The sequence below is a fragment of the Trachurus japonicus genome, chromosome 9 (genome assembly GCF_045865225.1).
Source record: "Trachurus japonicus isolate A0001 chromosome 9, Traja_1.0".
NCBI lineage: Eukaryota > Metazoa > Chordata > Actinopteri > Carangiformes > Carangidae > Trachurus > Trachurus japonicus.
In genome coordinates this window covers 21189674-21205436 of record NC_140915.1, presented here as the reverse complement: position 1 = coordinate 21205436, position 15763 = coordinate 21189674, and the positions used below count along the sequence as shown (strand labels likewise).

At 45.2% G+C, this 15763-nt stretch overlaps 1 protein-coding gene across 1 annotated transcript in view; it reads left to right on the top strand.

Moving 5' to 3' along the window:
• The window catches only part of LOC146981380 (zinc finger SWIM domain-containing protein 6-like), a 42157-nt gene extending 29805 nt beyond the window's left edge, over positions 1-12352 (top strand). The window contains exons 5-14 of the mRNA XM_085786516.1: positions 51-230; positions 717-887; positions 994-1140; positions 1502-1648; positions 2407-2667; positions 3570-3705; positions 8477-8634; positions 8760-8923; positions 9973-10054; positions 10151-12352. Of these exons, the coding sequence (XP_085642642.1) occupies positions 51-230; positions 717-887; positions 994-1140; positions 1502-1648; positions 2407-2667; positions 3570-3705; positions 8477-8634; positions 8760-8923; positions 9973-10054; positions 10151-11016 (2312 nt within the window). The 3' untranslated portion in view covers positions 11017-12352. The remainder of the gene's footprint in view (positions 1-50; positions 231-716; positions 888-993; positions 1141-1501; positions 1649-2406; positions 2668-3569; positions 3706-8476; positions 8635-8759; positions 8924-9972; positions 10055-10150) is intronic.
• The last annotated feature ends 3411 nt before the right edge of the window (positions 12353-15763 follow it).

The following is a 15763-nucleotide window of genomic DNA, read 5'->3' as shown; positions in this document are numbered from 1 at the left end:
TAATGTTTGTGTGTGTGTGTGTGTGTGTGTGTGTGTGTGTGTGTGTACAGGGGCCCTGTGGATGTGCATCGTACTGAACCCGCACTGTAAACCGGAGCAGAAGTCATCTTGGCTGCGCCAGCTGCGCAGATGGAACAGCGTGGACGTCTGCCCCTGGGAGGACGGTAACCACGGCAACGAGCTGCCCAACCTCACCCACTCACTGCCTCAGGGTGCCCATGGCAACCAAGGTCAGGGATTGACAAGTTTTGTATGTCTGTCAATAACATCTTTACTCTGCAATAACGTATCTCACAGTGGTGAAGGTCAGAGGTGCTACATGTAGCATTTGAAAAGCATCAGCGCTGAGGCCTCTGCCTCTTTTGTATGGAAGATTCCCGCTCACCTAAAGAGTCATTCTTCTTGCTTTGCTTTAGTTTTGCTTCAAGTTTGTTTTTTCCATGTCGCCCATTCACCCTGAGAGCTTTTGTTCAGTTTAGACAAACATCGAGGTTTGCTTCCTTTGTATCATCCCAGCAGATTCTATGTAGTGTAGGAGCCGGTTCAGGCTGTCAGTTTTCCAAGTGATCATTATGTTCATTGACAGCCATTTATGTTCATTTAAAAAAATGAGATGATGTTTGTATCTAAAAAAGCTGCCATGTGGGCCGTACCGCCTTTTTCACATCCATTAAATCCTCCTCTTCCTTCTTCTTCCTCTTTTTCTTCCGCTGCAGAGATGCGCCCCCACAGGACTGTGTTCACACGGGCCATTGAGGCCTGTGACCTGCACTGGCAGGACCGACACCTCCAGCACATTATAGCCAGTGACCTCTATGCCAACTACTGTTACCATGACAACCAGGATGGTTCCCTCTTCGACTCTCGCGGCTGGCCTTTGTGGCACGGTGAGTCTACGTCGTGCGCACAGTCGTGGGTGCATGGGCGCAGCATCCGATGAGAAGAGGATTGAGGTTTGAACTTTTTTTTTTTTTTTTGCCTTTTTTTCGTCAGAACACGTCCCGACGGCATGTGCCAGGGTGGATGCTCTGCGTTCCCATGGCTACCCGAGAGAAGCCCTGCGACTGGCCATCGCTGTGGTGAACACGTTACGGCGGCAGCAGCAGAGACAACTGGAGCACTTCCGCCGGCACAAGAAAGGTAAAGATCATTTTTACTACTCGAGAATTCTTTCCGAATATACAAACTAGTGAGAATGACATCCCACAAGTTCACGAATTATGCGCACAATCAACACCAGAACACATCCAACTCAACAGTTACAACATCACAGAAAGAATGTATGGATGGTGCAAAGAGGGGGAAAAGGTCACTGTTAAAAATCCTTCATTTAATTTTTCAGCTGTTCATTTTTTGTCATGTAAGAGATGTTCATTTTCATAGCATAGGTCATTTTAGAGAATATTCTGAAAAAGGCTGCTGAATGATTTGTGTATGTACATACTGTATGTGTGTTATGTGTCTCTCTAAGCTGTCTTTTATTTGCTCTGTCTTATCTCAGAGTTGCTCCATAAAGGCCATACCTCCATAACCAACATGGAGGGCTGGGTGGGACACCCCCTGGATCCTATCGGCACCCTGTTCAGCACCCTGACAGAGTCAGGACGAGTGGGAGAGGAGGGCTCCAACACCTGCTTAGACCTCTCAGGTGCTGTAGCTTTCTGAATACAAACTAATGTACACATAATGCTGAAATACAGCCCGACTTCCAGGGCAGCATGACACAAAAAGATCATGATGTGTGTTTTTTTTGCATTTGTGTGTATGCACAGGTAATATAACTACCACATATACATATAAAATATAACTTTATACACGACAAATGCAACTACAATGAAATGAAAATATGTAAACATTTGTATATTTCCACACACACACACATTTATGAAATTTTAATGTTTCAAGATGGTGCATGTTCTTCCCACTGATTGATCTGAAATGTGAGATGACAACTTACATGATTTACATTCACATCTTCGCCATGTTGAGTTAGCAGAGTCATTTTGAGTCTGTGTTGCAGCATATAATGAGGCACATTTTCAGGTCTTTTATGTTTTTCAACATACATTAGAATGTGGATGTGTAAGAAATGCATATTCCCTGTCTGTCTCTTTTTTCTATCTTGTAATGCCTCCCCTCACGCTTTTAAATTCTCTTCTCCTACACTCCACCATTGCTCCGTCCCTCATTGCCTCCTCTGCTCACAGAAATAGCCCTCTCCTCTGAGGCAGAGAAGTGAACAGAGGAATGCTCCTGAGGCGTTGATCTTTATTTTGGATTGTTGTTGGGTTCAGATCTTTGCTTGTGACTGACACAGTGGTTTTCCATAGAGGACAGTTGTTGGCCACTTTGTGAGGACTCACTTGCTTTTGTTTCAACTCCCTTCCTCTTCCTTCTCCTCCACAGACTGCTCCAGCGTCGTAACCCGAGCAGACCTCCAGCGAATGCCTGTGCAGCGATTGCTGGGAGACGGCGAATCGTACGTGGCCCTCGCAGTGGAGACGGCTCTGATTGGTTTAGGCCAGCAGCGGGTGATGCCCGACGGGCTGTACGCTCAAGAAAAGGTGTGCCGCAATGAAGAGCAGCTATTGGCCAAGTTGCAAGAAGTGGAACTGGACGACTCCCTGGTCAAAATCTTCCGTAAACAGGCCGTCTTCCTGCTCGAGGGTGAGGGAGCCGACGGATTCTATTTCACCCTTATTCTCCCTTTAATTCACTACCACCTCCCAGTCTCCACACATATACATAGGCACACCTCCCCACGTTGGAAAAAAACACATTGGACTCTGTCTCGCTATTTATTATCCTTTCATTTTGTGGTACAAACAGAGGCTGAGCTGCCCTGGGCCAGACCAAAATGAGCTCTTTACACAGTAACACCAGGGGTATTGTGTCAGCACACACATGCATGCACACACAACAGTGTGTACATTTACAAGACTGGAGCTGGAGCAGAATGGGGCTCGGTTATTATGGGAAAGGGAGAAGGAGGGAGGAGGAGGAAGAGGAGGATGGAGGTGACACATCCTGGAGGGCCCGGTGCAGCAGCCAGTCTCCTCTCCAGTCCCCACCCAAACCCCAGCCCTGCCTCGGCCCCCCGGCGCGACCACCCACCTCTGGCTCCGTTGCTAATAGAACACCAGGCTCCGAGGCCTCTGCGGGCCTCTGGAGGCTGCAAGCCGCGCCGCTGTGTGATGTGGTCTGTGGCTTGGGAGCCTGTTGGGGTTTAAAATAACCCATCAGAGACGAGGGGAAGTGCAGGAAGAGGGGGGAGGGAAGGGAGCGAGCATGAGGCCAAGCCTGCACACATGACCATATGGTTTTTGACGTCACGGTGTGTTTTAATGCTGCGTGGCCTCTTCCTGGCTGGAAGGGAGAGACCAGATCAGTCACTCCACGTTATACAATGGAAAAATCACGATTTAGTACACAACAAAATGAAAATATACTTGTTGTTACAGTAATTGTCTATTTATATCGTCCATCATACAAGATGAAACTTTTTCCACCGCCCCCCTTCTTTAACGTGTCTGTATATCTGTTCTCTGTGTGTTTTTTTTTACAAACAGCTGGTCCGTACTCTGGCCTCGGAGAGATTGTCCACAGAGAGAGTGTTCCCATGCACACCTTCGCCCGCTATCTCTTCACCTCTCTCCTACCTCACGACGCTGAACTGGCGTACAAAATTGCACTGAGAGCCATGCGGTATGTCTTTCATGTTTATGTCTGTTTGTGTGCAGCTGTAAAACATGTCAACGCCTTGTAAATCATATTTTATTGACTTTTCATTGGAAGAGTTATGTGGTGACTTTTTGGATTATAAAAAAAGATTTGGGAATTTATTTGAGACAATGGGGCCTTTTTAAAAAAAACACGTATCACTTTCAGATTTGTCCAGATTCCATCTCTGAAGCTTGTTGCGATGGCTCTGACTGAGCTGAATTGAACTGACCTAAGCATTGCGAGATAACTCTCTGCGTACTCTCCTCCAGCTTTAAAGTCAGTCATTGTGGCTGATCTCTCTATATTAAGCTCCTGTGTGTATTCATCAGTGGACAATGTGTACATGTGTATGTGTGTTAATCAGTCCGCGCTGCTGTTTTGATGTTGTGACTAGTGGGAGCTGGATCAGTGAATATTAATTACATTAATGAGAGTGTAATTAGTGTGGCTGTAATGAGAAGGAAGCACACACACACACACACACACACACACGCATACACATGCAGGGGGAGCAGGGAGAGGGCAGTGTCGGGAGGATGTTTGTTGTGTTTCTACAAAGCTGGGCCTCTCCGAGTCCATCGCAGTCGTTGCACTGGCAAACGATTAGCGGATGGATGAGGGTGGCGAGTTGTTTTTTTACTCTGCACCATCGTGTGTCACAGCTGCACATGCAGAGGACAAAAACACAACAATCACAGCGTCCCACAGTTAACCACTTAGACGCGATCAGGAAGTGAAATGACACGCTTTCGAAACCAAAACAACACGGCTGGATTTCTCATGGAGGGGAATGTGCGGTTGTCAAGGTTGCACATCCAGCCGCCGTGCGTCCCCTCCTCGCCTATAAATCCGCATCCCAAACCTGTTTTTCCTGAGTCAGCCGCTCACCATCATCCCTCGCCACTTCCCTGCACCTTCCCTGTTTCCTCCCCTCACCTCCTCCATTCTTCCCTCCTGCGGCGTGAAACTGGCGATTTAGAATAATACGGCCACTTATGGGTGCTCCTGGGAGCCAGGAGTGTCTACTCAGCACGTAATGAATGTGTGTAATGTAGCGTAGTGTAATATGATAGCATATACCTCCCCGCTCCCACGGGACGGCGAACAGTTAAATATAGAGGAGGAGGTAAAGGAACCAGGGCTATTTTAATGAACCTATTATAACACTATTATTGATACAAGGGGAGAAAGAAAGTCTTGCTCTCTCATCCCCTCCCTCTCTCCCTCTCTCATTTACACACATACTTTTTCACTTTCCCCTTGCTTTTTCTATTTGTCACCTCTTTCACAGTTGCTATTAAAGCGGCTTTTTTTTCCCTTTAAATGAGAGGAAGTCAAACTGCCTCCATACACACACGCTTATCCAGTAGAGTATTTTAAAGTGTGTGTGTGTGTGTGTGTGTGTGTGTGTGTGTGTGTGGATGAGGTTAATTAAAGTGTGTGAGAGCAGCATATGCCGTGCGATGGCTTGGTGTGAGCAGCCAACACAAAAACAGAGGAGCTGCCTACTGGTTCACGGGCTGCCCAGAATTTGACTATAGCTACAGAAGAAGCAGCTCGCCGCCTCTCCAGAGACTGTCCTTATCTCAGCTCTTTGGAAGCCAAAGAGACAAATCCCAGCCGCCTGTTATCATATGAGATTTCCATATGAGATTCGAGCACTCCCAATGCCAATGAATCTAGATCCTTTTGCTGTAATCCACAACCTTTGATCCTCCGCAATAGTCCATAATGTTTAAATATACCTCATTGTATATCACAACTGCATTGTGAGGCTACGCTGAGAAACAATGATATGGCGGTGACACTCTGAAAAATGCAACCATTCCTCTTATTTTACTCCTTTTATCGTGCAAACGTTCACATGAATATGCAAGACCTTCCAATTAAGATGCTGGGAATCTATAATTACTGTGGTGGAGGAATTATTCAGATAAGTGAGGATAAGTTGAACTAAACAACAAAACTTTTTTACTCAAGTGAAAGTTAACAACTATTGGCAACAAAATGTATCACCAGAAATTCACACAGCAACCCTCTAGAGTGAAATATGAATATATTCTCATCCGTTATTGATGCATAGCACGTAAGCAGCATACTGTTGTTGGACTGGCCATGAACAATTGTGTTTTTTTCCCTCGGCATTTCATAACCTGATCTTAAACTTTTTATGGAGAATCTTAACCTTAAAAAGTTACAATAACTGTAGCTGTCAAGTGCATGTAAGGGGTTTAAAAATATACCACTTCTGTCTGAAATATAGGGGAATTGTATTCTGCATAATGGAGCTGTACCGTCAAGTAGCATAGAGAGGAAGGATTACAGTGCTTGAATGAATGTATGTTCATTGGTGTTCAAACAACTGCACCATCTCTACAAATTCCACAACCCTCAGTTTCATCGATCATGGAGAGAAGTCTACATTCTGGATGTAGAGGTTTCGTCTTGACATTTTGATAAGTTAGATGCTGCACAGGAAACAATGCGTCAATCTAAGCAGATGTCATTTTCAACAATCAGGGGCACTTAAGAGCTGTGAACTAAAACTTGGGGTTACCCCCTTTAGGTCACATACGACTTGATCCCTTCTTGTCCTGAAGGTTTTCAAGTCCTGAAGGAGTTTGTGTATAGAGTGGAGGTCTTCCAGCGGATGTGTCGCTTAGCTGATAGATGTGGGTTTGATAGATTGTGAAAGTGAAGGGTGTTTACAGTCGGAGGGGGGAAGGAGTGTGAGCTAGAGAGGTCAGTAGTCATGGTGATGCTGACCAGAAACCCAAAGGGCCCCGGGATTTAGGTAAAAACCCGGCGGGGCTGCTTTCTATCAACGTCTTGATTCTTTCTTTCTTCCTCTCGTTCACTTGTTGTCTGAATATCCGATTACAGATCTGTGTGTCTTTACCACATGACGCCCCCGCCTTGCCGTCATCTTTAAATATATCCGGTACCATAAGTTTGACTGTGTCTTGCAGATGTGACAGGGTGCTACAGTGCCACAGGACCCATTTGACACCTGAGCCCCCACCCCCACCACACACACTCGCTGCCTCACACGGGAATTGATTGCCTCTTCCAGTTTCACTCTGCTAGTATTTTATATATCATCGATGATGCACATTTATATCCATCCATGGCAGTGCTGTAAAGAAATATGAGTTTAATTTGATGTTTTAAGCACACTTGACATTGAATTTAGTGTTTGCACAGTGTTATTGGGCAGAGAAGATGATCATGTTTATTGCAGTGCGCGCTATTTTGGAGAAGTTTACAAGGTGCTCAATGAAAATGCACCCGTGGCAGGAGATTCGCCGCACTTTGTGGCTGGATTGAATGCCTCAGAGCAGTCCATGAGGATTTTTTTTTTTTTTTCATCATTTATTTTTCTGTTTCTCATGGAACAATAGCCCAGTATGGATTTTCCTCCCAACATTTTGAAGAGGTTATTTTTCAGCAAGCCAGGCCTCTCAAGCTCCCATCCAATGGAGGCCTCTGGCTCTCTGGTGAAAACCAAACAAAGACAGGAATGTTGATGAGGCCTCCATCTTTACCCAGGGCCCTTTTTTTTCTTGCTTTGCTACACCCCAGGAATCTTCCAGAAGGCCCCAGTGTGGTGGAAGCTTTTAGCAGCTCTTTAGATGTGTGCGGAGTGAACCCGGCTGTTGCTAGGGCTTCCAAACATCTCCATTTTACACCAAGTGTGAGTGTTCACACTCGCACGAATCTCGACTGGGTTTTTGTCACCTTCTCTCTCTCGGAGACAAGCGCCGATTGTGCCCTCTTGGGCAAAACAGAGTAGAGAAGGCTGTTTTTTTTTTTTTTTTGTACATGCCTCCGCTCAGGTGGCAACAGTATCGCATGCACTCTGCTCTGAAATTGAAACTGGCATTTAGCATCACATTGCTTTTACCGGGCTGCTTTGATGTGTTTTAAAAAGGGCAGGTGCGTGTGTGTGTGTGTGTGTGTGTGTATGTGTATGTGCATGCATGCGTGGGTGGCTCTGTGTGTGAGTGTGTGTGCGCGTGCGTGCACTGGCTCTCTTCATTCATGTGTGTCGGTATTTGTTTGATGTGTGTCCAGCCTTACGGGGCTGGAAGGTGAATTCCCTAATTTCCCCGTGGACTCAATTAGCTTTGTGATTGGCTGAGAGAAGGCCAGGTTGTCTTCTGAAGGAAAGAAGACCTTTGAAACTGAGGTGGTAGCGGAGGGAAGAGAAAGTGAAGCAGAATTGGAGATGAGCTGGCCACAGTGGTAATGGTGGTGGTGCTCATGGTGCTGGTGGAGACTTGGCCCTGTCAGTATTATTATAATGAGTGAGAGAGAGAGAGAAACTAGTGAAGCTCCTTCATCCTCTAGCAGGTGTTGCACAGCTCTGAGTTCATTATGACCAATTAGAGTGAAGAAAATACTAATTATACCTTGGTTTCGAGGTGATTAAATACTAGGTTGCAAGTGAATTGCAGGATAGGCTAACTGTAATCCCCCTGTGATCACTGAAGTCATTTTCATTTTGAAGTCACTTTTCAGAGCTTCGTAACGAAGACTATTTCCATCTGTACAGTATTTCTGTGTCTGCTTTTGACTGTCTGAAGAAAGAGGTGATCTCACTCTGATGTTCCTGGACATTTGGTGTCCCTCCATTTCTCCGTTATTTGTTTTCATCCCAGCTTTACTCATTTTCAGCCTCTGGTTGATATTAATTAAACATAGGTCCTTATTTTTTGAAGTATTCTCAAAGCTGTGTCTGTTTCTCCTTCAGGTTGCCGGTGTTGGAGTCGACGGCCTCGTCTGGCGACCTGTCGCGACCCCACCACATCGTGTCCGTGGTGCCCAACCGCTACCCGCGCTGGTTCACCCTGAGCCACATAGAGTCTCAGCAGTGTGAGCTGGCCTCCACCATGCTGACTGCTGCCAAAGGTGATAGAAACATTCACAGCGACTGATATAAACACACGGTTAAAGGTCTGTGCCGCTGACTCTCAAAGCAGCGATGTCTGCGCTGTTCTCAAACATCGGTGTGTCTTCTCGTATATCGCCTCCAGGTGACAGTCGCAGGTTGGAGACGGTCCTGGAGTCCATCCAGAAAAACATCCACTCCTCGTCTCACATCTTCAAACTGGCACAGGACGCGTTCAAGATCGCCACCCTGATGGACAGCCTGCCTGACATCACACTTCTCAAAGTCTCTCTGGAGCTGGGACTGCAGGTACACGGACGCACGCACCCCACATTGTTTGTCAATAATGGCTCCCACTGCATAAATGCATGTCGTATTACTTCCAGTAATACGTGTGATAATAATACTTCTTGAGGTGTATCACACCAATTCTTATCTCCATGCAGTGAGATATTTAATCATTTTTCTGCAGGAAAACCTCACAGCTCTTAGAGGATGAAATCTACTTCATGTACTTTATGGTTCAGTTATATAGAAAACTGTTGAGTCTATTGAAGGCCTTTATTCTGCTGTTTATAAACCTAAAAAAAACAGTCCTGGTGGAACATCACGAGAGAACCACATTTGCACTATCGGGTGCACTTGTTCCTGTAAAATGGCTCCATATTCCACGGCCATTACACAACCATGTGGAGCAATCACCAGACCTCATCACTCCCACGAGATGTCCTCCGTACCATTACACATCAAACTCTCTGTGCCCTTTAAATCTTTAACAATCTAAACACGTCTGGATGTTGGAAAATGGGTTGAATATGAACCAAAGGGCCACAGGTCTATGATTCGTGTACCTGGGAAATTCTGAACCCTTTAATTTATTTATTTCACTTAAGACACCACATAAATTATTCATCTTCTTTTGAAACTATTTGTTTTCAGCTCTTGAAACTGAATTGAATTGAAACAGATGGGCGTTTATTGTGGTTTCTGTATCCAAAGGACATTTTAATGCAAAATCTTATTTGCACACATTCTTTGTTTTGATTTTTCACCTTGTGAAAGTTTGATTTTGTGCTCGGATTTCATGTAGAAATTGAAAAGTGTGGTGAGAGGAGTTTCTGAATTGCCGTAGTCAAGCCGGTACTGCAGTAAATAAAACTAAAGTCTCAGACGGACTGCGTGACCATACCTTCCATTATGTCAGTATTAACTTGGAAGGGTTGCATGAGGATTGTTCATTCCTATTGTATTTGTGTCGCTCAGCTAATTAGAAAATACAAATGTAATGTATTTGATAACAAATGACTGACTGACTGACCTGTCGCTCCCCCTGCTCTGCCCTCTTCCATCCTCCTCAGGTGATGAGAATAACTCTGTCCACGTTAAACTGGAGAAGAAGAGAGATGGTACGCTGGTTAGTCACATGTGCTACTGAAGTGGGTAAGTCAGCCCCAAAGCTTGTTCATTTGTTTTGCTAAGTTGCGTTCAGCTTCCCTCATCCATTTCTGTTCATTGTGTCCTCTTTGTGTCTGTCAGGTGTGTACGCGCTGGACAGCATCATGCAGAGCTGGTTCACCCTCTTCACCCCCACGGAAGCCACCAGTATCGTGGCCACCACCGTCATGTCCAACAGCACTATCGTCCGCCTCCACCTGGACTGCCACCAGCAGGAGAACCTGGCCTCATCCGCCCGCACCCTGGCCCTGCAGTGCGCCATGAAGGACCCCCAGAACTGCGCCCTCTCTGCTCTTACACTCTGTGAAAAGGACCACATTGCCTTCGAGACAGCCTACCAGATTGTACTGGACGCGGCGGCGACGGGGATGAGCTACACGCAGCTGTTCACGATAGCGCGCTACATGGAACACCGCGGTTACCCGATGAGGGCGTACAAGCTGGCCACGTTGGCCATGGCTCATCTGAACCTCAGTTACAACCAGGACACGCACCCGGCCATCAACGACGTGCTGTGGGCCTGCGCCCTCAGCCACTCGCTGGGGAAGAACGAGTTGGCCGCCGTCATCCCCCTGGTGGTCAAGAGCGTGAAGTGCGCCACCGTGCTGTCGGACATTTTGCGGCGGTGCACGCTGACCACGCCGGGCATGGTGTCGGCGCTGCACAGCCGCAGGAACTCTGGGAAACTGATGTCCCTGGACAAGGCGCCGCTCAGGCAGCTGCTGGACGCGACCATCGGGGCCTACATCAACACCACGCACTCGCGGCTCACACACATCAGCCCGCGCCACTACAGCGAATTCATCGAGTTCCTGGGGAAAGCCCGGGAGACTTTCATGATGGCTCACGACGGACACATCCAGTTCACCCAGTTCATAGACAACCTGAAACAGATCTACAAGGGCAAAAAGAAACTAATGATGCTGGTGAGGGAGAGGTTTGGCTGAGGGTGAGGCTGGGGCGGGGGGAGGGGGGGGGGGTCACCAACAGCCCCCCCCCCCCCCCCCCCGCCCCTTCCTACTCTAGTACTTTTCTATTAACTTGAGTCTGCCTTTTGAACTTCTTTTGAAATTATTAAAATAGACAAGTAAAAAAGAGGGATGTGACTTGTAGAATGAAGCAAAAAGAGAAAGGAAAAGATGACAAAAAAATCAACAGAGCCACACGCGGTATTATTGTTCTTGCTGTTGTTATTGTTATAAACATTATTACTATTATTATTATTATTATTAATAATATTATTACTACTATGTGTACAGAAGTGTTTTTATTTTTCAGAAGAGAGGAAATTTGTCACGTTGTGAATGTTGTGTGTATTTCTCTACATGTGTGCGAGAGGAAAATGAAAAGTGAAATGGCTTTTTTTTAATTTTTGTTCTTTTGTTTTTATGATTTAAAACATCTTTTTTCCCTTTTTCAGTGTAAATTGAGTTATATGTTGTCAAGTGGCTGAAGCCCTTCTACAATAGCGCTCATGTAAAAACTAAACAAACAAAAAAAAGAAGAAGAAAATGTCTCGGCATCCTCAAAGAGAAACTAAGGCTTTAAACCACACGGAGCACCTCCCTCTGTCTAGGCCCTCACCTGGGGGGGGCGCTGGGCAGCACTGCACAGCTCGGCACGGCTCGGCTCGGCTCGGCACGGCACGGCACAGCTTGGTTTAGCACTGACAGAAAGCCGCCATCAGCATTTCTCCAGACACAGCAGTAGCAGCAGCAGCAGCAGCAGCAGCACTTGAGCAGCCATTAGTTTTCTCTGGGTCCCAAGCATTAGCATTACACACAACAATGCTCTTAGCTAACTCGTGTTGTTGCAATTGTTGAAATCTCACACGCCTCCATTTAGCGTAGGCCTACACCTGTTTTACCTGCTTCCTAGAGAACAGTGTGCAGGCGCTACAGTGATGGCACATTAGACAAACACGATGAGTATTATTATTGTTACATTATAATGTAGCACAGCTGTGATTTTTACAATTTGGCCCAGATTTGGCTAAATACCTGATATAGTTGAGTTTTCAAGTTAAAGCAGATACCCAGAGGGAGACATCTACCTCATGACACGGTATTGAACCTGCTCCCAGTCATTTTTTTCATTTTATTTTCTCCTTCTCCTTGCTATCGCGATATTTATCATCCAGGATAGCTGACAGTGTTAATTAAACGAGATTCACTAGTGAGACCAAGGTTATGAGGAGATCTAGAGTCAGATTCCTGCTGAGTGTTTCTGCGCTCGGCTCTGCTGTAATGTCACTGCCTTGGCATTGGTACTTACAACCCCCCTTCCCACCCCAAACACTCAACCCCCACCCCTCCAAAATAAAAGAAAGAAGAAAAAATTGGCTCAGATGTATCGGTATGTCGGTCCCCTCTCATCTCTACAGCCACCATTGTACGGTATTTTCAGACTAGGCCAGTGTCATTTCCCTCTGTGCATGTGAATCATAGAAATTAGACTTTCTACTGTTATAGTTCATTGTGTGGAACCTTCAGTAATTGTCAACCAGAACGTTCTCAGGGATTTCTCTACACAGGAAAAAAAAAGGCGGAACAAATGAACGACTGACTACAGGAAAAAGACAAAAACACGACACAACATGAGCGAGCATTTATTGTACTCTGTATATATGCCATAGTATATGTCTGAATATGGAGGATCTGAAAGTATATGTTAACTAATTTATACAGAGTATTCTATGTAATGTGAAATACTTGAAGCCGCTGTAGTTTGCTCTCTCTCGCTCTCCTTCTCTTTCTCTCTTTTGTCTTCTCTCTTTTTTTCTCTTTTTGTTGAAAACAGAACATATCAGAAGGACTAGACTGACCTTGTTGAACGGCTTTCTTTTTTTTTGGGAACTGACAGGGCCACATGTGTTCATACTTGAGACCCTGGATCCCATCAAGAGACGCAGGTTGATGGTGGAGAAAACACGTTGATCATTCCTGCTTGACTAAAGCATAGGAAGGGAGGAAGACTACTTCAGGCCATTAGGTCGATAAGTGTTTGAAAACACAACACAGGATTTCTTGAAGTACTTAATTGTGCATGTGAGCTGTTGTACTAGCCTAGTTTTCCATTGGTTCCTATGGGGAAAACAAACTATAATGTGCTTTACACAGGAGCTAATTGGAGGCAAATCTGGTAGAAAAAAAACCCAACATATATTAAGTGTCCAGCCTTATATGCATTTAAGGACATCTCTTGGTTGAGTCTGCAGTAATATAACCTTTGTCAGAGTAACTTAGTAGTCGTGCAACTCAGTAAGACTCACAGTGATAATTATGCACAGGTTCAATCTATTTAAAAAAAAAGAAGAAGCAAAGAGTCTCCTTGGTTCTCCCTTCCATTCACTGCCGAATTTCCAGTGTCTCCTCTGCAATGTTCAGCTGTCCTGTCATTAATTGCCTTTTTACCTTCTTCTTTATATCTGATTCTCTCTCTTTCTCTTTCTCTCTCACTTTCTTTCTCTCTTTTCTTTCTGTGCATCTTTTTCTATCTTGTGTTGATTAAAGATAAAAGCAGCCTTTTCTCTTGCCTTGTCTTAACGCTTTAAAGTAACCAAACAGGAGATCTATCTAACAACCAAACGCGTTCTAAGAGGTGAGAGACAACCCACCTTGGTCCCAGCTTTAGTGTCCTTAATTAGTAAGTGAATGGCTGTGTAACTCATGCTTTAACAAAAAGCAATTCCTCACGTGTGTTTGGTGAAAAAATACATTGTCCAGTGTCTCTTGTTCTCTTCAGAAACAATTTCCTCTGATTCTTTCTAGCTGTTTTTATTTCTTTTTTTTTGTTTTTGTTTTTTTTTTGTGTAGGAATCTTCTGCTCTCCCATTTTATTTATTACAATGACCCATGTATACATGCTTATGAAATTAAGATTTGATACACCGATATCAATTTATTTATGTAACTAAATCACTGTTTTATAATCTTGTTAATGAGTCAATAATTGATTTTTTTTTCTTTTTGTTTTTTGTTTTAATAAAAGTTAGTTTTTTGAAATGTATATGTATGTCCTCTCTGGGCTTTTTCTTTCTTTGTTTTTTCACCCTGACACAGAAAACATTTTTTTTTTCCTTCTGTAGTTGCAGTTTAGTCTCAGAAGGTCTGGCATGGATCGTTATGGGACGCGGCCTGTGAGTTTGAAGCCGTGCGTTGGTCGGCATATCAGTGAAAGACGATCAGTCGGGATGGTTCAGATCTCCATCAAATGGCGGAGTCAGAAAAAGGCAAAGAGGGATCACTCTCTCTGGCAGCTGCTTTCACACTGTCATCTCAGGCGAGCTGACGAGGAATATGAAATGTATCAATTGATATTCCCGTTGTCTTTGTACTGTAGCTTCTGTCAGGCAGCCAGGCTCAGCAAACCACAATCACCCATTTACATGCATCCAACACTGACAGTGGTGCCACAGGATGACTAAATCAGTGTATGTAGTCAGGTGTGTGTGTGTGTGTGTGTGTGTGTGTGTGTGCGTGTGTTTGTGTAGGCATGTTTTTGTGCATGCTCCTTCTTGTTTGCATGCCTCTGTGTGGTTGCATGTGTTTTCTTGTGAGTGTGTTAAGGCCTTTAGGGAGTGAATGGGAACAGGTGGTAGCTCCAGACTACAGGAGCTCCTGACAGCAGTAAGGTCCCCAGACTCCCAGCCCCTCATTAAACATTGACACAAAAACACTGCAACTGTCTGTGTGTGAACAGTAATGAAGCGCAGACGGCTACAGCGGCATACACGCTGCAACTTAGCACAGCACGAGCTCTCAGTCCGCGTATGTGTTTGTGTGTGTGTGTGTGTGTGTGTTGTCCATCTGTGTGCGCTCATTAATGAGGCACATTTGTCCACAGAGGTGTCCACTTAGATATCGAGGAATTCATCAGGTTGAGCAACAAAAGCACCGGTCTGCTGTCAGAGGCCAGACACAACTGTCCATTTGTTATGTGATGGATGCCTGCCTTGTGAGGCATTGTGCATGTGCTGGGGAATAGAAGCACACTCTAATGTGCGTGCGTGTGTATCCATGCAAGTAACTTGTAACTTGTTTTATATGTGTGTGTGTGTGTGTGTGTGTGTGTGTGTGTGTGTGTGTGTGTGTGTGTGTGTGTGTGTGTGCACGCGTGAGACCACTTCCTGTGTGTGTCTGACCTGTGCTCAGGTCCCTGCTCAGTTCCAGTTGGTAATGACGTCCCTTGGGTGTATGGTGGTGCAGCCAGAAGCCTCCTCCGGTCTGTCTCACTGTATAGTCCTAATGACATCATGATCACACAGTGGCCCCTTTCATGCCAAAAACCCTCTTCCTCACCATCACCATCAAAACTTCTATCTAGAGCATTCACTCCCTCTCTTTCACTTGTCTTTTCCACACACACACACACACTGCACCACAGCTTCAGAGCACATCAAGGCCTTGACATTTTCTTGCAGAACTGTAGATCTATTATGCTTTATAGTTTTCACCTATGGAGAGCATTTTTGAAGTCGAACCAAAAGCACAGTGTTTTCTGAGTTTCAGATGTGCTGTGTAAGACATAAGGCTCCAGTTCCAGGCAAATGCTTCACAGTAAAATGTTGTAGTGAATCTCACATTTTTTCTTAACGTTATGGGTCATAATCTGCAGATGGGACTCAGGAGACGGCAGCTAGGAGGCCCTAGTACAGTAAAACCTATAAAGATGTAGTATTTTTCCTTACTGTAA